This window comes from Bos taurus, chromosome 14 (assembly GCF_002263795.3).
Source record: "Bos taurus isolate L1 Dominette 01449 registration number 42190680 breed Hereford chromosome 14, ARS-UCD2.0, whole genome shotgun sequence".
Lineage (NCBI taxonomy): Eukaryota > Metazoa > Chordata > Mammalia > Artiodactyla > Bovidae > Bos > Bos taurus.
The window spans coordinates 7,939,478-7,960,466 of NC_037341.1; the positions used below are offsets into that span (position 1 = coordinate 7,939,478).

Genomic DNA, 20,989 nt, shown 5'->3' on the forward strand with positions numbered 1-20,989 from the left:
CCCTACCAGCAGCAGCAGGCACTGGTTGAGCCCTGACTGTAGACAGGGAAATACACTACAGTGCTTGGAAACTAGTCAGGAGAGTGAAGGGGAGGAGGCGATTGTGAACCTCTGCCCACTCTCTCCTGTGTGCTTGTCAGCAGCCCTCTGGGACTTTGCATTGTCATTTACAGAAGACAGAGAATCAGGAGGTCCTTTCCCAGGGAGGACAGGGACGCAGCAGGGTGTGACCGGCCTCAGCTCCCCAAGCCAGTGAGGGGACGCTTTAGGGTGCTCATCCCCAGAAACACAGCTAGATCCCGGCCCGCTGTCCCCGGTTCTGCCCGCTCTGCCCTCCCCCAGTGGCCTGGATCTTTCCATCTCTGGACCTCAGTCTTCTCTCCTGCCAATGAAGGTCGGGAACAGAGCCAAGATTCCTGGAGTGTGAGCTGGGGGCCCGGGGCGTGATTCCTGGTGATACGGGGGCGGGGCCTTTAAGAGCATGGTGTCAGGCACGGGTTGGAGGAAGTCATCCCTGCTTTAATTCTCTTTCCATCTTTGAAGTTGCAAGGGTTACATGTGCCTCCTTGTTTCGTGATGAGCCTTTTAACACCTGCCCGTCTCAGTTCTATTAATAGCGAAGACAGGGCGGCTTGCCCGGGGCAAGCAACAGGATGGAGGTGGAAGTGAATAAGGTGATTTTGTTTTCATCGTATTGGATAATTACTTTTTTACTTCTGCCAAGTAACTCTTGCTTTCACGTGTGGCAGAGATATGAGATTGCCTTTTCAAATAAACTTACTCTTTAAAAACAGTCAATTCTAAAGGAAATCAACCCTGATCATTCCTTGGAAGGACTGATGCTGAAACTCCAATAGTTTGGCCACCTGATGAGAAGAGCCAACTCATTGAAAAAGACCCTAATGCTGGGAAAGATTGAGGACAGGAGGAGAAGGGGGCGATAGAGGATGAGATGGTTGGATGGCATCACTGACTTAATAGACATGAGCTTGAGCAGGCTCTGGGAGATGGGGAAGGACAGGGAAGCCTGGCGTGCTGCAGTCCATGGGGTCACAAACAGTTGGACACGACTGAGTGACTGAACAACAGCTTTTTAAAATGAATCAAGGAGTGAGTCGGTAATAGGCGAATGGGACAACAAAAGGCTTTCCTCCCAACACGGGTATCCTGCTAGCTCTGAGCCTTCAAACACTGGGTCCCTTGAGACAAAGCAGGCATGTGTCACGTAGGAGGTGCTCAGTAACTACTGCTGAGCTCTGGATTAAAGAGTGCCACGTGGCTCCTTAACCCAGCATGCAGCGTCATGCTCCCCGAGGACTCTCTCTGGTCTTGGGTGCCTCCTCATGATGTCTGGGCCCTTCCTGGGTGGGTGTCCTCAGAGGAGGTTCCTGATGGGGAGCGTGGCTGTGGTCTTCAATCTCAGGGGTTGTCAGTGTGTGGTCCCCACTTTACCAGCAGCAGCATCGCCTGAGAGCCTGTAAGAAGCGCCGAATCTGGCACCCAGATCTTGCATGTTAGCGAGATCCCCAGGTGACCGTGTATTCAGGAGCCTGGAGCTGCCCCAGGAGGTGCTGTAGGAGCACGTGTTTAATCTGGATGTGCTTTTGGTCTTGTGATAGAATAGGCATCACATGGGCTCCCCAGATGGGCAGTGGTAAAGAATCCACCTGCCAATGGAGGAGACTCAAGAGACGTGGGTTTGATCCTTGGGTCAGGAAGATCCCCTGGAGGAGGGCATGGCAACCCACTCCAGTATTCTTGCCTGGAGAATCCCATGGACAGAGAAGCCTGGTGGGCTACAGTCCGTGGGATCACAAAGAGTCGGACACGACTGAGTGACTAAACCATCACCATGCACGTATGTATCATCCTAGCTCTTTATAAGTGTGCAATTCAGTGACAGTAAATGCATTCATGATGTTGGGTAACTGTCACCACTACCCATACCTGGCACTTTCAACACCCCCAGAGAAACCCCATACCCATCAAATAATAACGACCCCTACCGTCCCTCTCATCCCCCAGGCAACCACCATTCTACTTTCTGTCTTGATGAATCTGGTGACTTAGTATCTCCTGTAAGTGGAATCGTACAAGTATGTCCTTCTGTGTCTGGCAAGTAAGTCAGAGAAATAACACTTAGTGTATGTGTTTTCAAAATTCGCCCTTTGGCACTATACATGGAAATGTCCCTTTTCTCTTTCTAATAACTGAGTGGTGTCCATTGCATGGATGCTCCACATTTGCTTTGTTCATTCACCTGTCAGTGAGCCCTTGGGTTGTTTCACCTTTTGTCTATTGTGAGCAACGCTGCTCTGAACACAAGTGAACTTGTTCAGGACCCCGATTTCAGGTTTCTTTCTCCTTTTCTTGGTCACGGCTTGTCGGACCTTAAATTCCCTGACCAGGGATTGAACCTAGACCCTCAGCAGTGCAAGCGCCGAGTCCTAACCCCTAGGGAGGTCCCTGATCAGTTCTTTTTAATACTTAGCAATGGAACCTCTGAGAGACCGCCAAGCAGTTTGCCACCGCGGCTGCACTATTTTACGTTCCCCCAGCAAGGCACGAGGGCTCCGGATCCTCCAGGTCCTCACCAGCATTTGTTAGTTTCCCTTTTTCTTTCATGATTACCATCCTGTGTGATGTTTACAGTAGGCGAGTGCCTGTGGTCCTGATATCATTGCCCGCGGCTCCCCAGGCATGTGCCGTGGCTTAGGCTAGAGGAGATGCTATGTGGCCTTACCCGTGGGACCATCTGGGTCTCCTGCTCTGCCTCCTGTTGTGGATGCTGGCTCCTCCCGTGCCAGGTGGGGACCAGGCGCCCGGGGACCTCCCCACACGTTCCCCCGGTCACTGATCTCCTAGACAGTGGCCAGAGCAACAGCTAACCTCACCTTTCTCTCCCGCAGCCCCTCCCCTGTCTTTGAGGCTGGTGAGACAGGTGGGACTCACCCCACAGCCACGTCCCCCTACCCAGCCCCAGGGACTGGGCTTTCCATAGGTCGAGGTTCCAGGGCTCTGAGACAGGGGTGGTGTTGGGGGAGAGACGTTAAGGTGGGCTTATAAAAGCCTGGCTTCAAATTCCCCTTTGGATTCGGGACACATGCTCAGCGGACTCAGACCCTCCTTCCTTGTGTTGAATTGACAGCACTGTGGCCTGGTGATGCAGGAGATACGATGCTTCTTAGGAGATCGCTCCAGGTTTCACTCTGAGTGGGCGAGTGGTCTGTGTCAGCGTGTGGTCACCGTGCAGTGTGGCCAAGCTCCCCCAGAGGCAGTGGGCAGACATGGGTAGGCAGAGGGGGCCTCACTACGGCAACCCCTCACCCCACTGTCGTCCCTGAGGGTCCCGCTCCCAGTGCTGGTGCTCGGTTGTGTCTGACCCCTTGGACTGCAGCCCTCCAGGCTCCTCTGTCCATGGGATTCTCCCGGCAAGACTGCTGGAGTGGGTTGCCATTTCCTCCTCCAGGGGATCTTCCTGGGTCAGGGACCTAACCCGTGTCTCCTGCATTGGTGGGCAGATTGTTCACCACTGAGCTATCTGGGAAGTCAGGGAAACTCCTTAACCCTGGGCCAACCAGGTGGCTGGTTGCCCTCAGGATAAACCCAGTGTTTGCCCACGCCTGGGGGTCAGGGAGTTCCCAGGGTAGTTGACCTTGGGTGTGGACGTGAAAATAATTTGTTAAGCAGACAATGGACTCCTTGATGCATCCGGCGAAGTGCTGATTCTTAGGTCTGGACAGACGCCAGTGGTCCTGGGCTGAGGCTGCCGAGCGGTAGGATGGGGAGCTGAGCCAAGGCAGGGGAGGCCGGCGTGGAGGGTCGCCTGGCCTTTCTTCCATGTGCCTCACTCATACCACCCGGTCTCAAGAGGCCAGAGCTACACCACGTTCATGAAAGTGAAAGTGTCAGTCACTCAGTTGTATCCGACTCTTTGTGACTCTGTGGACTGTAGCCTCTGTCCTTGGGATTCTCCCGGCAAGACTGCTGGTGCGGGTTGCCATGCCCTTCTCCAGGGGATCTTTCCAACCCAGGGATCAAACCTGGGTCTGCTGCATCGCAGGCACATTCTTTACCCACCAAGCATAGCAGGTTCTCAGGAAGCATTTGTAGACTGAATGAATGATCCCTAGCCTTCCTGTCTCCCCGAGTGGCTCCTGTGGGGGAGGAGCTCTGTCTCCAGGTCCCTTGGGAGGAGCCAGGTCACCAGACCCGAGGAGCTCGGGGTCCAGCCCGGCTGACTTGCGTCCCGTGTCCTCTGCCCACAGAGGCTCCAGCGGGAGAAGCAGCCTAATAACCTGAACGACACCATCAAGGAGCTGTTCCAGGTGGTGCCTGGGGACGTGGACCCCCTGCTGGAGAAGGGCTCGGTGGGCTGCCGGCGCTGCGCCGTCGTGGGCAACTCGGGCAACCTGAGGGAGTCCTGGTACGGGCCTCAGATAGACAGTCACGACTTTGTGCTCAGGTGGGTAAGGCCCTCGCCCCCTGCCCACCCTGCCACCCCCACCTGGGCCCCTGAGCTGCAGAGGGTGTCATGGCTTGGGGTCAGGAGGTCAGGACTCCAGTCCAGGAGCCCAGACTTCCCCAGGGCCTCAGTTTCCCCATGTGCGTTGCAGGATGGGGATGAATCAGTAAGGGCTCTCTGAACCCAGAGAGGAAACTGGGCAGAGAAGCACCCAGTGGGTGGGAACTCGGCCTGGAGCGGCCTGGCTGGAGGACAAGACTAACAAGATTCTTGTTTCATCTTTGCAGTCCGTCCCTGCTTGGCCATCTAGGGCATAATATAACTTATACTTCTAATGCAATAATAGGTTTCCCTGTCTTCAAGTAAAATGAATGTTCCAGGAAGATGCCACCCTCTCTCCTGGGTTTCTCGTCACCCCCACACCAGGGACCAGACCCTGGGCACCAGTGCCCAGCATGAGAAACTCAGGCAGCCATCCCCAGACCCCTTCTAGAACTGTCCCCCATGTATGTGGACTCCGACTTTATGTCTTTAGACCACTCACCTGGCCTCGGGGAGCCTCAGTGTACTGGTGTCCAGTGGGAATGTCTCTGGTGAGGGGGAAAGAGTCAGATTTAAGGTCGACAGGCCCTGAGTTCAAGGCCGCCACAGGGTAGCTCTTGTGTTCTGGGATAAATTCTTTATGCTCAGATTAGTTTGGCCGTAAAAATAGGACTATAAAATACATATACGAGTTATCGTTAAAGGTCAACGGGCTACATCACTGCACCGGGACAGAGTCAGCTGTTGGTGATGGGGATGGTTAGGCTCACCTGAGATCATAAATGAGAAAAAAGTTGCTAATGCATCTGACCTGTGCCCTCCCTGTGCCCATTTTACAAATGAGGAAGTTGGGGCCCAGCGAAGGGGACACAGCACAGCCTCTCTGAGCTAAAGCTGACCCTCCAAGTCAGCTTTGATGCTGACATGATGCCTGTTGTCTCTCCCTCCCCCTCCCAGGATGAACAAGGCCCCCACTGCAGGGTTTGAGGCCGACGTCGGGAGGAAGACTACCCACCACCTCGTGTACCCCGAGAGCTTCAGGGAGCTGGCAGAGAACGTCAGCATGGTCCTGGTCCCCTTCAAGACTGTCGACCTGGAGTGGGTGATCAGCGCCACCACCAAGGGCACCATCTCCCAGTAAGTCCCCTTGAGGAGTCTGCATGGCGGGGGGTCACTGCCGGGGGGGTCACTTCTCCTCCTTGCTGAGTGAGGGCCTCTGAGCCCCCTGCCGTGCTGTTCCACCCACTACAGCCACACTCATGCTGTCCTGCTGGCGCACCTCGCCTCCCCAGGCCTCCTCCTAGACAGCAGAGCCCCGCCCCCAGGCTGCCTCCGGCTCTTCCTGGTACCCATCCTCCCATCACCCGATGACCCCGAGCTCTGGCCTTCCTCCTGCTCATGACTCCCCACGCCACAACACAATAGACCTCCCAGGTTTGCTTCCCCAAAGTGAAAAGTGAAAGTGTTAGTTGCTCAGTCGTGTCTGACTCTTGGCGACCCCATGGACTGTAGCCTGCCAAGCTCCTCTGTCCAGGGGATTCTCCAGGCAAGAAGACTGGAGTGGGTTGCCCTTGCTTCCCCAAATGCCCTGCGAGTCCCCCAGGAGGTGGACCCTGCTGAACTTTCTCATCTCTGTGCTGCTCCCCAATTATGACAGCACCCCCCCACACCTGCCTCTCACACTCAAAGCAGCCCCAGCCGGGCTGAGGGACGGCTAGGGAGACTGGGTGAGGAGCATGTAGGCTCTGGTGTGAGTCCCCAGTCCTGCCTGGAGCATTGGCGAGTTAGTTCACATCTGATTTGTTCCGGCCGCTTGGCACGCATCTCGCTGAGCTCACACTAGTCCTTCATGACCTCTGTCCTCCAGGGAGACCTGGAGGCTTGGCCTCTACACAGAGCCAGGCTCGCACCCGGTCCCATTCCTTCCTGAAAGAAAAGGGGCTTAGTGCCCAGATGGCTGAGCGCCTCCTTGTCTGGGGCCTGGTTAGGAAATCCGAGGGATTCGGGCTGCAGGGCAGTGAGGGAAGCAGGCTTGGGCAGAGGAGGGGTTGTATCAGCTGGGGCTCAGCTTGGCCTCCGCAGAAGGTCCTCAAATTAGCCACGATCGCCCTCTGGTGTCCATAATGGGCTACTGCAGGAGGTGGAGCCCCTTGCTGAAAGAGTGCTTCTCCCCGTGGCCCGCCTTCCTCTCACCGTGGTCCGCCTGGGTCTCCCCGTGGCCCGCCTTCCTCCCCCCGGGGCCCGCCTGCCTCTCCCGGTGGTCCGCCTTCCTCTCACCGTGGTCTGCCTGCCTCTCCCCGTGGCCCGCCTTCCTCTCCCCGTGGTCCGCCTGCCTCTCCCGATGGCCTGCCTGTGTCTCCCCGTGGCCCACCTGCCTCTCCCCGTGGTCCAGCTGCGTCTCCAGCCCTCCCCGCCCCAGCCGATGCCCAGGCAGCCGGCCCTCTCCTGTGCTAACCAGCTGTCTTTTCCTCCTGCAGTACCTACGTTCCTGTCCCCGCCAAGATCAAAGTGAAAAAGAATAAGGTGAGTCAAGGCGCAGGTGCCTTGCCCTCTGAGTTCAGCCTCGCTTTCAAGGCTCCGCCTGATGACAGAGAGAGCCATCTCCCCGCCCTGCCCGCATCTGGCTGCAGAGAGTCCGGGGCCCCCAGGGTTGGCGGCAGTGGGTGGGCCCCCACTTAGAGAGTGGAGAGACGAACCCTGGAAAGTTTCCCTAAACCTGGACCCTGGACCAGCCCTTGTCACCAGTGCAGATCCTTGGGCCGCCCCAGATCTGCTGAATCAGAAGCTCTGGGTTTTTACAAGCCCCCCAAGGATGCGGATGCTATTTGAGAGCCACTGCCCCCATGGTGTGAGCATCTCAAAGCCAGTCCTCACCTCCTGTCTCTCTATATCGCCATGTTCCCCAGTAGGACCTGGTGTGGGGTTGGGTAAGACGTGGGCAAAGGGCAGAGGGATGGTGGAAGTGAAGTGTTGCATGGAGATGAAGAGATCAGGTTCAGAGAGGCCAGGTAACTTGCCCAGAGACACACAGCTTGTTCACCGATGCTGTGTGCTGATGTCCTCCCAGGGGTGGCTGTGTGACATTGAGCATGTTACTTAGTGTCTCTGAGCCTCGATTTCCCCACCTATGACACGAGGAGAGGGACAGCTGGCATGGGAGGTCATTTTAGGGGCTTAAGGTCATTCAGGCCCATGTCAGGCCGGACGGGTGGCTCGGTGTCTTCCTGCAGGGTGCCAGGCGTGTCCTGTCCCCAGCTCATGCTGCTCCCTTGGGGCCTTCTCCTGCAGCCTCATGTCCTGCTCCTGGCCTCCTTGACTGTAGTTCAGATGCCGCCTTCTCACCCCTTCCTTCCTCATCTTTCTCTGCTTTATTTCTCTCTGTGGTCATCCTCTATTCCAGCATGCTCTGTGTATCCGTGATTTAGATTCAGTTCAGTTCAGCTCAGTCACTCAGTCGTGTCTGACTCTTTGCAACCCCCATGGACTGTAGCACACCAGGCTTCCCTGTCCATCACCAACTCCCCAAGCTTGCTCAAACTCATGTCTATTGAGTTGGTGATGCCATCCAACCCTCTCATCCTCTGTCATCACCTTCTCCTCCTGCCTTCAATCTTTCCCAGCATCAGGGTCTTTTCCAGTGAGTCAGTTATTTGCTTCAAGTGGCCAAAGTATTGGAGCTTCAGCTTCAGCATCAGTCATTCCAATGAATATTCAGGACTAATTTCCTCTAGGATGGACTGGTTTGATCTCTTTGCAGTCCAAGGGACTCTCAAGAGTCTTCTCCAACACAGTTCGAGTTCAAAAGCATCAATTCTTTGGTGCTCAGCTTTCTTTATGGTCCAACTCTTACACCCGTACATGACTACTGGAAAAAACATAGCTTTGACTATACAGACCTTTGTTGGCAAAGTAAGTCTCTGCTTTATAAAATGTGGTCTAGGTTTGTCATAGCTTTTCTTCCAAGGAGTAAGTGTCTTTTACTTTCATGCCTGAAGTCACCGTCTGCAGTGACTTTGGAACCCCCCAAAATAAAGTCTGTCATTGTTTCCATTGTTTCCCCATCTTTTGGCCATGAAGTGATGGGACCGGATGCCATGATCTTGGTTTTTTGAATGTTGAGTTTTAAGCCAGCTTTTTCACTCTCCTCTTTCACCCTCATCAAGAGGCTCTTTAGTTCTTCTTTGCTTTCTGCCATAAGGGGGGTGTCTTCTGTGTATCTGAGGTTATCGATATTTTTCCCTGCAATCTTGATTCCAGCTTGTGCTTCATCCAGCCCAGCCTTTCGTGATTTAGGTTAGGGTCCGTATTGTCCACTAGATCGTACCCCTCCCAACCCCGCGTGTAGGGATATGAGCTCCGGGCACCGCCGTGTCCCACGTGGACACAAGGGCGTGCGGCACCTGATGCCTGCCTGGCCCTCCCCCCGCCCCTCACCCTGGGCCGCATTCTTCCCTCCGCAGATCCTGATTTACCACCCGGCCTTCATCAAGTACGTCTTCGACAGCTGGCTGCAGGGCCACGGGCGGTACCCGTCCACCGGCATCCTGTCCGTTATCTTCTCACTGCACGTCTGTGATGAGGTAGGACACACCCCATCCCCCACTGCCTCGTGTTCCCCAGGGGCCCGCGAGAGCCCCTGCGGTCAGGACCTCCATCCCCACCCCCAGGCCTCTTCTGGGAGCTCAGGTCCTGTCTCCACTGTGGGGCTTGCAGTGCCTCCTCCATAGGACCTTCCAGGAAGGAGTCTTGTTCTCCTGGTGTGGGAGCTGCCCTGGGCAGGGCCAGGCCCAGCAGGTAGCTCAGACCTGGGGGCCAAATAAGGGAGCAGATTGTAACGGGGAAGCTGTCTGGGGCTTCAGTTTCCATCTCGTTTGCTTGTTAGAATCATCTGTGCAGCTAAATTCTAGCCCCCAGGCCACAGCCCAGCCCACTTCCACCAGAACTGCTGGCAGTGGGGACCAGGGACCCAAGGGTTCCCCCAGGCACCCAGGGCTTCCTCTGCTCACCAAGATTGAGAACCAGTGATTTTGTAAAGCATGCCTTTCCCCATCCGGAGAAGGCAACGGCACCCCTCTCCAGTGTTCTTGCCTGGAGAATCCCAGGGATGGGGGAGCCTGGTGCGCTGCCGTCTATGGGGTCACACAGAGTCGGACACGACTGACACGACTTAGCAACAGCAGCCTTTCCCCATCATGGACTCTCCTCACCTTCTGCCAGGCTGTGCCCATGTTTCCATGGGCGATCTGGGGTGCTCACTGCCTGTGGGCAGTGAAACAGGAGGGGGACCACAGTCCCTCCGCGCTAACTTCCTCCCTGGCCCTGGTTCAGGCAGGACCCTCCGTGTCCCTTCTTCTCACCTACGGTCGGTCCTTGCCCGCTGCAAGGCTCTCTAGCGGAAATCGCAGGTAGGAATTGAGGGAGCAGCAAAGCCCACCTGCCATCTCTAACTCATGCGCTCTGCCACCATCTGCCCCCATCCTTCAGCCAGAAACCTGGGTGTCCCCACCAGAAACCATATCTGCCTCTTGACTCCCCCTGCTGCCCCCACCTCCTGTCTGCTGCTCACAGAGACCGTGGGCTTCTGCCTCAGGAGTGCCCTTCCCTCCTGCCCTGGGGTGGCTGTGTCCGTGCTGGCATTTCCTAAAAAGTCTGCAGTCAGCACAGAGCTGTCTCCTGGTCTGGCGGGCGCCCGCCCTGGAATCTGTCTGCCACGTTGCACCCCACATGGCTGCTCCTCTCCCTGAAAGCCTCTTCCCCAGCCCCTTGGGCTTCCCGGGTGAGGCTAGTGTTAAAGAACCCACCTGCCGATGAAGGAGAGGTAAGAGACATGGGTTCAATCCCTGGGTTGGGAAGATTCCCCGGAGGAGGGTGTGGCAACCCACTCCAGGATTCTTGCCTGGACACTCCTATGGACAAAGAAGCCTGGGGGCCTAGGATCCGTAGGATCACAGAGTCGGACGTGACTGACTTAGCATGCCAGACCCTTCCTGGGCATCTTCTACTCATTTTCCAAGACCCAGTTCGAAGGTCACCTTGTCGGCCAAGCTCTCTGCCCCCTCCGGTCACCTCACCCTCCTCAGTGCGGGGAGGCAGAGGTGGGGGACTGTGGGGAAGCCCTGGCATCAGCCCCTCTTGAGGGCTCAGTTGGTGGCTGTCATAAGTTAGCAGCTCAAGGCGACTGTTACTCACACCTTTTTGTCATCACCTCCTCTTGAATATGGGCAGGACTGTGATTTGTTTCTAAAAGATAGGATATGAAAAAGTACTTAATATTTGACCTTCTACAGGATAAGTGTGCTGATCTCCGAACAGAACAAAAGCAAACAAATAACCATCTATTAAACTTTCTACCTTATTTGATCATGAAATATATTATTTTGTGTTAACACTTGTTTCTCCAAGAAGCACATTAATTAAAAATACTTTTATGGGGAGTTTTGAGGAAAGAAAAGTTAGGATTTAAGTTGCATAATGTGCAAGTAAAATTTTCTCATATATTTTGTCTTTTACCCTAGTTTAAATTTATTAAATGGTGATATCATAGAAGCTAGAGAAAGAGAAAATATCCTGGAATCATATAACCAAAAATATGTATTTTTGTCTAAGTAGACAATTTTTTTCCCCTAACACAGTACTCATCCTGGCAAGGGCATGTTGATAAAGATATGATTATATATTGATTAAAAAAAGAAGAAGCTCCGAGGGCTGAGACCTAACTCCCTCATCCCTAATTTCTCTAGCATCCCCCTGAACTCTGACGGGTTTAATGCACACTTGACACAGAATAAAGGCTCAGGAAATGCGTGTCTCATGTAAGAAGCCTGCCCCCCGCCCCCAGACAGTGAGGACCCCTGGACCAGATGAATATTAGCCTAGGGGAAGAAAAGGATCAGTACCTTTTCTTGGTGGATCACACCGCCCTCTCCATGGGCATCACTCTTGGCCCCACTTCCCAGATGAGGAAAGTGAGGCTCCAAGAAGTGGTTTGGCATTCACGGATTATACCAGCAGGAGGCAGAACTGGGGCCTGGGGCGCACTGCTGGACTTTGAAGTTCTGCTCTTCAGTCCTTGGAGAAGAGGTTGTACCTCCGCGGAGGTGGACCCTGCAGGCACAGACAAGCAGTAGGCTTCCGTGATGCCTGCTGGCCTTGGACTTGACTTTTACTCAGCTTGCCTTTGCTACCCCAGGCTCCCGGGAGTTGTGCTCCTGGAAGCTGTTTCCCCCACTGGCCAGTCCTCACCTTTGCTTTGCCTTTGGCAGGTGGACTTGTATGGCTTCGGGGCGGACAGCAAAGGGAACTGGCACCACTACTGGGAAAACAACCCATCGGCGGGGGCTTTTCGGAAGACTGGGGTACACGATGGGGACTTCGAGTCCAACGTGACGGCCACCTTGGCGTCCATCAACAAAATCCGGATCTTCAAGGGAAGATGACGCTGCGAAGGCCTGAGGACAGGTGCCCCACATGCGACTCCGCATCCAGCCCCAGCTTCTCACCGGAGCTGTTCTTCTCCAGGAACTTCCAGGACCAGCCTCAGGGGTGTGCCCAGGTGCCCCTCGCAGCCTCTTGCACCCCAACATTTGGCAGCATCTACTCAGCAAGGTCACCGACCCCTGCCAGGGCTGCAGAGCAAGTCTTAGAACCAGTCTCGGGAGGGGAGAACCCCCGCCTCGCTGCTGTTCTGGACTGGGGGAGGCGGGGAGACTCTGGAGAGGCCCCATCCTAGGAGTCCCATGTTCTAGACGAGAGGATGGTCTCCCGGGGGGAAGCACAGAGACTACGCTGCCGAGGGGTCCGGGGCCAACACTCTGATTCTTGCTCGGAAGTTTCTGGGTGAAGATGACCTCCAGGAGAGCCACCCCACCTCCCCTTTCTGCCCAAAGATCATTAAACTGTGGCCATGAGGGGTCCCCGCCCTGAAGGTCTTCAGGACCCTAAATGCCCAGGAGATGTCTTCTTCCCAAGCTGACGTTTCCTCGAGTAATTGATCTCTGTGGTTACCATGACAGCTGAGCATGGGTCTAAGTGCTTCCACGTGCCTTGGTACTGGGGGGAGAAACGCATGCATTGACTGAAATGTGGCAAGAGCCCCAGCTTGGGGAAGGGGACCCCAGCAGTGCACTCCCCTTGGTCTGTAGCTGGGGAGAGTGTTCTAGTTTCCGGAGCCAGAGTCTGAGCTGCAAGAAAGCTCAGTTGGAACTAGGCTCCATCCAGAGGCCCGTCAGCCGTGGACCATACATTCTCATTTTCACAGACTATTGGATTTGGTGCCCGTAACCTTCCAGAGCTTTGTGGTGGAGAGGGGGCATCAGCCAGCGGTTGCCACCAGGGTCAGATCCCCCCTGGCCACCTGTGTGAGGACATCCTAGAAACGTGACCGTCAGAGGGGAGAAGTCATACCTCATCCTTCACGTCCCAGCTGCTCTTTCTTCCTCGTCAGCCTTCCTGATTATTTATTGTTTTGTCTTTTAAATTCAACTGACATCGTCTGCACTTTGTGGCTCGGTTACGCTCGCTTCGGCAGGCAGCTGCCGTGTGGGCACTCAGAGCCAGTTTTGTAAAAGTCTTCAGACGTGGGGTACTGGGGTGTTTAGGGCTTGAGGGCTTGCTGGTGGGCAGACCCTGGAATGTCGGGTTGATAGGTTTGCCGGATGCTATGTATCTCCTTCTCTTCCATCCCCACTTTCTTCTTCCTCACTGTGGGCTTAGATTCAGTCTCAGCTAAGAATCTCCAAATCAAGCGGCACTGTCTTGGGGCTGGGTGGGAATAGACTCATAGTTCCAGGTGGCACTTGTGGTAAAGAACCCTCCTGCAAATGAAGGAGACGTAAGAGATGCGGATTTGATCCCTGGGTTGGAAAGATTCCCCTGGAGGAGGAAATGGCAACCCACTCCAGTCTTCTTGCCTAGAGAATCCCCATGGACAGAGGAGCCTGGTGGGCTACAGTCCATAGGGTCACAAAGAGTCGGACATGACTGAGCGACTTAGCATGCACGCACTGACATTTAATCAAAAAAAGAGAAATTTCTTGCTGTCGCGGGCATTCCCTGAAGGGCCACGGGTGCCTTGAGAAGGTGTGACCGTGGCCTGGAAGAGGATGAAGGATGCTACTCTCAGAGGCCAGGGGGTCCCGCCCCACCGCGCCCTGCAGCCCTCTGGCAAGCCCTGCCCCCCGCCTCCGTGTCTCCCTCTGCCAATGGGGAGTGTCCACAGTGGGTATAGGTCATTTACAAGTGTCCCTAGAAGTCACACACCCTGCTGGTTCTTCCCCTGAGTGTTTGCCTGGGGAGAGGGTCCAGTTTTTCTTTGATTCTCTAAGGTTCAGAATCCAGAAAGTGGTTTTTTTGTTTTTGTTTTTTTTAAAAAAAAAAAAGCAAGCAAACGAAAAAAACTGTTCGAGCATTAAAATCCTCCAAAACCAAAGACCCTTTTGACTGACAAATGCTTGTCAATTGCTGTGAGGTCATGATTCCCAGCATAAATCCTCAGAGGCTAGAGGTCACGGCAGTCCTTGGCGTGAGGAACTCTGCCGGGTGTGTGGCTGACTCACTGCCACGTGTGTGGCTGACTCACTGCCACCTGGTCTCCACCCTCTCTCTCCCCGCCACCAGGCTGTTCATCGTGACAGGCCTTTCAGTCCTTGGGTCCCCATTTGCAGATGAGCAAAGCAAGGCCAGAGAAGGGAAGTGACTGCACAAGTGAACCAGCTGTGAAATAGATTTCGAGCTAAAAGAGGATGTTATTGGGTCCCTATTAGACCACCTAGAGGTGGGCTGCCCCAGCCCCTCCGAGAACTGTAGTCGGTGTAAGCTTCTGACTACAAGCCTCTCACCACCCGGCTTCGTTCTCAGGCCACCACGGGGGCCCGAGGCAAGCTGTGACCTCTGCCTTCTCACGCTCTTCTTCCAGTGGAGGAGATAGCATCACATTTTTCCCACAGCTGGGGCAGACACGGCTTTGTGTCTGTTCCTGGGCTTACCAATGGCCACCTAAGCAAATCCAGCCAGCCACTGTGGCCAGGATTAACACACCATTGCCTTAAACCAGCGGGGCCCATACCTGGGGTAAGGGTGGCCGAGACCTGGACAAGACTGTTTCCACGGGGGTTTGGCCACCAGCCAGAGGGTGAGAAGCACCCACAAGAGGAGGCTGTCCCTGAGGCCCAGCATACCAGCCCAGGGCTCTGCCCATTCCGCAGACAGAGCTCCTTGGAGACTAGCCCCAGGCAAGCGTTAGAGGCATTCCTGTTGCAGCAGTCAGTGCTGAGCCTGAAGCTAAAGAGGCCAGGCTAATGAGGGAGAAAGATGTCAGCAACACCCTAGCCTTCTGGCTCCCCCAGGGAACCAGGAAGCTGCTCTCTGGTGCTGGAGCAAAATCTACACCTGGAACCCCTGGCCTCACCCATGGGAAGGAGAAGAAAGGAGGGCGGGAGGGTAGTGATCTGGGGCAGAGAAGAAAGTTCTTAAGCGGATGCGTTTGGAAACCCCAGCTTCATCAGGTATTGTCCAGAAAATCACCTAGGCTGGATTAGTGGGAGAAGCCAGATCTAAGGAAATAGGACATAAAAGGGAGAAGCCAGGCAACGAGGGGTGGTCAGGTGATTCCTATAGTGGGTGGGAGATGGGGGGCAGGTTCAGGGGAGACCACCCCCCCAAGGCTCGGCTGTGGCCAGAAGGGCCAGGGAAAGGGGACAAAGCTACCTCGATGCAAACTGGGCCTCTGGGTCCAGGCAGAATGGAGTCTCAGAGAGCGCTGAGCACTGTGATGTTTGCTTCAGCTGTTTCCTTCAAGGCAGCCTGAACCCAAAGAAAAAGTGGAAGACAAAACAGCTCGCCCTCCCTCACGTGCTTGTGGTCGGAAGTGCTCTCTCCAGGGAAGCCAGAGTTGGCTGGACTCCGGCCACGTGCCATCAGGACGGGCAACTGTTCTCACCCCTCCAAAGAGCTGGGGGCTGTCACTGCATCCATCAAGGACATCTGGTTTGTGGCAGGGTTGGCCATAGGCCATCGGCTGGCCATCCTCTTGTGGGGTCTGGGCTAATGTGTTTGGAGCCCCCTGGGGGGCCGTGGCGGGGGTACATGACACCTGTGCATAGAAGAGGGTGAGGAACAGCTACCAGGCGAGGCGGCATCACACAGTCCTCCCCCAAAGCAACACATTTCCTCCAAGCCTGCCTCCAGCCCCCTGTTTCCCTCCCAGTCCATCAGAGATCTGTACTTATGTTGAACTTGACCCTGTTGCTCAGCTTCCAATCTGCCATCGTCGCCCACCCACCCAAGATCCTGGTCCAGACACCAGCTTTAACCTGGGTCTATGTCAGGAGTCCCCACTGGGCCCCAGTAGCATGGACGTGGTGCACCGTCGTGCTAACACTTAACCCAGTTCGTGTCAAAGCCAAAGTTCCCCGAGCACTTTTCCCCTCTTTGCAGTCCTGTTGGTGGGTTGGTTGGTGTTGTTTTAAAGTCTGCTTTCTTTGTCTGCCCCTCCTTGCCTGGCTCTCGTGTTTTGCAGCTGAGTGTTCATCTGGATGCTTTTTTGAATGAAGTTGGCAAGAGTCTGCTTTCCACAGCCTCTGCTCTATTTTTTATTTTTAATTTATTGTTGAATATTTCCAACGATCCAAATCAAAATGAATAAAAGAGAGCTATTTTATCGTTCGGGTGTGTCTTGTTTTTCTGTAAGGGCGGTGTCTTGGTGTGGCTTCTCAAAGTCTCCAATGCAAGAGACGCTTTGAGTCTTAAAAGACACCTCCGGGGTTAGTGCCCACCCCGACCAGGCACCCAGAGGCTCAGGACCTGAAGAGCTAGCCTCTGCTCAGATGCAACTGTGCCTTCTCCCTGCTGTGTGACTAATGCCAGTCACCCAAGCCCTCTGAACCTCAGCTGTCTCATCTGTCCAATGGGCACCACTTCAGGAGCTGCCAGATGGGGTCTGAGGTCTAGAATGAATGCATCCTAGGAGGCTGGAGGAGACACGTGCCCGCTCAGTGCACTGAGCGTTTGCTGAATGAAGTAGCCTGATGTGGGCAGAGTTAGTGTCCCTCCTTCCCGAAGAGACGGGCACATCCATGTATGGGTCCATGTGCAATCCAGAGTTGGCACAAATCTCCCAGGTTTTAGAATAATTCCAGCAATCCCATCACGGGACTACAGAATGGAAAGTTGGTGTCAATACTACTACCTCCCGGTTAGTACAGCACTTTACAGTTTGCACACTCCCTCCCTAGGGATGGTCTTGAACTTTCTCAACAGCCCTGCAGGGCTGATGAATGGCAGCAGGCAATTGCAGGCAGAGGTGAGGTTCAAGCTAAGACTTCCTTCCCTCCTCAGACCTGGGGCTCCCTGTTCTCTTCAGTGACACCTCCCCAGTCTCTTGACAAGTTTGTGGTGACCTGAAGGCTGCTCAGGAAACGGGACAGTGCAGAAATTAGCACAGGCGCTCGGGAGTCAGGCTGCCCGGGGTCCTGTGTATTAGCTGTGTGAGCTTGAGCAAGTCGCTTAACCTCTCTGTGCGTATTTCCTTATGAATAAAGTTGGGACGGGTCTTCCCAGGTGGCGCTACTGGTAAAGAATCTGCCTGCCAATTCCAGAGATGCAGGAAACTCGGGTTTGATCCCTGGATCAGGAAGATCCCCCGGTGGAGGAAATGGTCACCCACTCCAGTATTCTTGCCTGGGAAATTCCATGGACAGAGGAACCCGGCAGGCTACAGGCTCCATGTGACCCAGGGGTCACAAAGAGTCGGACAAGACTTAGAGACCGAACAAAGTTGGAGTGTTGAAGTACCATCCATGTAAACATGTGAATGAAAGTGATAGTCACTCGGGGGTCTCTAGCTCTTTACAACTCTATGGACTATGGCCTGCCAGGGTCCTCTGTCCATGGGATTCTCCAGGCAAGAATACTGGAGTGGGTTGCCATACCCTTCTTCAAGGGATCTTCCAGATCCAGGGATGGAACCCAGGTCTCCCGCATGGAAGACAGATTCTTTACCATCTGAGCCACCCAGGAAGCTGTAAACATGCATTGAGAGTTAAATGAATTATATCATATCTGGGCCCTGCTCTTATCATTTGTTGACTGAAAAAATTACTGACCCTCCATCAGAAACCTATCTTCCCCTAGGTTTGTTCCTGGTTGGTGTCACATTAGACCTCTGCAGAGGGAATGTCTATCCACTCCAGTATTCTTTCCTGGAGAATTCCAAGGACAGAGGACCCTGGTGGGCTACAGTTCATGGGGTTGCAAAGAGGTGGACAAGACTGAGCTACTAATACGCCCACAGCCATTCTATCACAATAGAGTTGTAATGTGGACACGCGGCCACAAGGTGGCGACACACGAAGTCAGGCCCTACCGGATGAGCTCAGCCAGGTGGGAACTCACCGCCCCCTTGTCCCAGGCGGGAGCTGCCAGCAGGCAGCAGAATCAGCCAGGATCCTCCATAGGTGTTCTCGAGGATGCAAAGGCATTTCTTTGGGACCCTTCAGGCACGCGTTGGGTACAAGCCAGAACCAGCTTGCTCTGCACCACTGACCCTTCCCACAAACACCGGTCCCCCAGGATTTGGCTGTGGGGCCACTGACGAAATACACCCAGCAGCATCCCACAGGCTGCTCCAAACACACGCTTGACTGTTTCACAAAGGGTTAACGGAATAAGAAAAGAACAAAATTTTCCCATTTTCAGCAATATGGATGGACTTGGAGGGCATGATGCTATGCAAAGTTAAGTCAGACAGAGAAAGACAAATACTGTATGGCCTCACTTAGAGTGGAACCTAAGAAATACAAAAAGCTAGGGAATATAACAAAAGAGAAACCGAACAAACCAGTGGCTATGTGCAGGGGAGTCGGTGGGGGTGTTGCAATATAGAAGTGTGAAAATGCGAGGTGCAGACTACGGGGTGAAGACAGGCTTGGGGGTGTATTGCTCACCATGAGGAATATAGATGCTGCTGCTGCTGCTAAGTCGCTTCAGTCGTGTCCGACTCTGTGCGACCCCATAGATGGCAGCCCACCAGGCTCCCCCGCCCCTGGGATTCTCCAGGCAAGAACACTGGAGTGGGTCGCCATTTCCTTCTCCAATGCATGAAAGTGAAAAGTGAAAGTGAAGTCGCTCAGTCGTGTCCGACTCTTCACGACCCCATGGACTGCAGCCCACCAGGCTCCTCCGTCCATGGGATTTTCCAGGCAAGAGTACTGGAGTGATACTATCTTGTAATAACTGTAAATGGAAAGTAACCTCTAAAAATTGCATAAAAGTGTATCTGAACATTTAAAAAACAATGAAAAATTTTGAAAGTAGGAAAAAACAAGCCAACCAAAAAAGAAGGTGGGCTTCTAATTTCTGTTTACTTTCTATCCTAAGGATCTGCACACATACGCAAGGATTGACGGGAGAGAGTGTATGAGCATCAGTGTTTCCTACATACCCCCCCATATTTTCTTTCTCTTCCTTATTCATTGTCACTGTTCATGGCCCCCTGTACTTAGGGATTCGCCTCAGGCATTGCTCTGTCCTTGTGCATGAGCGAGTGGCTTTCTTGGAACGTGCCTGTCACCTTCACACCCATCTGCATGTCACTCACCAAGCGGAGGTGTCCCTGGCCCTCTGGTGCCCCGTCCTCCAATTGCCTTTGGAAGATGTTTTCTTTACACCAGCACTCACTAAAGTCAAGTCACCAAAGTCTATCCCTTCCTAAGTCAGGACATCGCGTGAGGTACAGGAAGCTGAGCTCTAGGGGCTTGAGAAGAAAGCCCCACACTGGTCCGTGGGTCCCTCTGTGTCCACTGGGGAAGGGCCAGCCTCTCCTTCTGCTTTGTTCTGACTCAGCACCCACCGAACACGGCTGGGGCTCAGGCACTGGCAGCCCTCCCTCTCAGCATCCGTCCACGGGACAAGGATGACAGTGCGCTTTCCCCTCTCAGCCTCTCCCTCTAACACACACCACTGGGCCTCTCCAAACTCTGGAGCCCTGGAGGACACAGTGATGTTCCTTCCGCATGTCAGAGTCACGGCCCTTTGGTCATCTTCAATGAAACATCAGGTCCTCGCTGGAATCGGCAAATTCCAGGTAACCTGTTTCTCAGAGACTCTGGGTACCTTGCCACACTTTTGTTTGTGGGCATAGGGAAGGATTCAGAGACTGGCTATGCTCAATTCCAGTCCCACTGCTATGACCTGAATTGTCTTCCCCCAAAATCCACATGTTGAAGCCTTCACCCCAATGTGATGGTATTCAGAAACAAAGCCTTTGGGAGGTGATTTGGTTCATATGAGGTCATGAGGCTGGGGCCACATAGTGGGATTAGTGCCCTTATAAGAAGAGACATGTCTTCAAAGGTGTCTCAGTGGTAAAGAATCTGCCTGCCAATGCAGCACACGTGGGTTCCATCCCTGGGTCTGAAAGATATGCTGGATAAAGAAATGGCATCCCACTCCAGTAGTCTTGCCTGGAGAATTTCATGGACAGAAAAGCCTGGCGGGCTACAGTCCATGGGGTTGCAGAGTCGGACATGACTTAGCGATTGAATAACAGCAACAACAAAGAAGGGACGTAGAGAGAAGGCAGCCCAGCAAAACCTCATCCCCGCTGCACTCTGGGGAGCTTATCCCTCCCCCGGTCTCTTCCCCATCTCCAGACCTCCACAGGGCTCACTGCACAGGCTGTCATGGCTGCTGCAGGCGGGATGGAAAAGTCAGTTTGACTGGATGAAACAAATAAGGGAATTGCATGTTTTGCTCCAGTTCAAAGCCACACGCTCCAGTTCAGCTTGACTCGAAGTACAGTGAGCAAAGGATTTTTACTGGCTCCTTAAGCAATCTCTCCATGAACCCAGAGGCCAGGACAGAAAGGTGGGCTTGAAGCACTAGGATCTCAGCCACTTGGAATCAGAGACTTGGGCCTTGTCAGGCTCTGGACCGTGGAGGCCATGGATCTGGGCAGAAGCCTGCAAGCCAAGGGAGCAGGTTGGTAAGAAACACACATCATGGATTTGCTGTCTGCCATGAATGGGGGAGCGTCTGCAGCAGGACGGCGGGTACGAGTGACGGGAAAAGCGGAAGGGGCCATCTGGCACCCACAGCCCAAATGGCACCTGCAGCAAAGGAAAGTTTGGGGAGCGGGGGTGCGTGAAGTCCAGAACCATCAACGAAGCCAACAGATACGTGGCCCTCAACCTGAAAGCTGCTGCTCGGAGCTGGACGAGAGCGGCCACAGGCTGGGGTGATGGCAGCGTCCTCAGGAGCCCCCAGGCACTTCCCACAAGTCAGGGAACAAGCCAGCTTCTTTGCAGGGCTGGGGGTCCACCTGCGTGCCACAAGCCTGGCAAGTGGAAGACCACATCAGGGGGTCCTGATAACCATCAATTCAGAGCATCCTTTCTCCAGTCCTGGAGAAGCGGTGCTTACATAAAACCTATTACTGCAGAAACTCGAGAGCCCTGAGGATGCCTTCCACCCCGCCACAATGTCCAA

General features: G+C 54.2%; 1 protein-coding gene across 5 annotated transcripts in view; it reads left to right on the forward strand.

The window, feature by feature from the left end:
- The window catches only part of ST3GAL1 (ST3 beta-galactoside alpha-2,3-sialyltransferase 1), a 90,849-nt gene extending 74,681 nt beyond the window's left edge, over positions 1-16,168 (forward strand). For 4 of the 5 annotated variants that reach the window (XM_005215316.5, XM_005215315.5, XM_010811919.4 and 1 more), the window contains 5 exons: positions 4,269-4,465; positions 5,465-5,644; positions 6,985-7,030; positions 8,968-9,087; positions 11,770-16,168. In XM_005215316.5, the coding sequence (XP_005215373.1) occupies positions 4,269-4,465; positions 5,465-5,644; positions 6,985-7,030; positions 8,968-9,087; positions 11,770-11,943 (717 nt within the window). In that variant the 3' untranslated portion in view covers positions 11,944-16,168. 5 annotated transcript variants of the gene reach the window in all.
- The last annotated feature ends 4,821 nt before the right edge of the window (positions 16,169-20,989 follow it).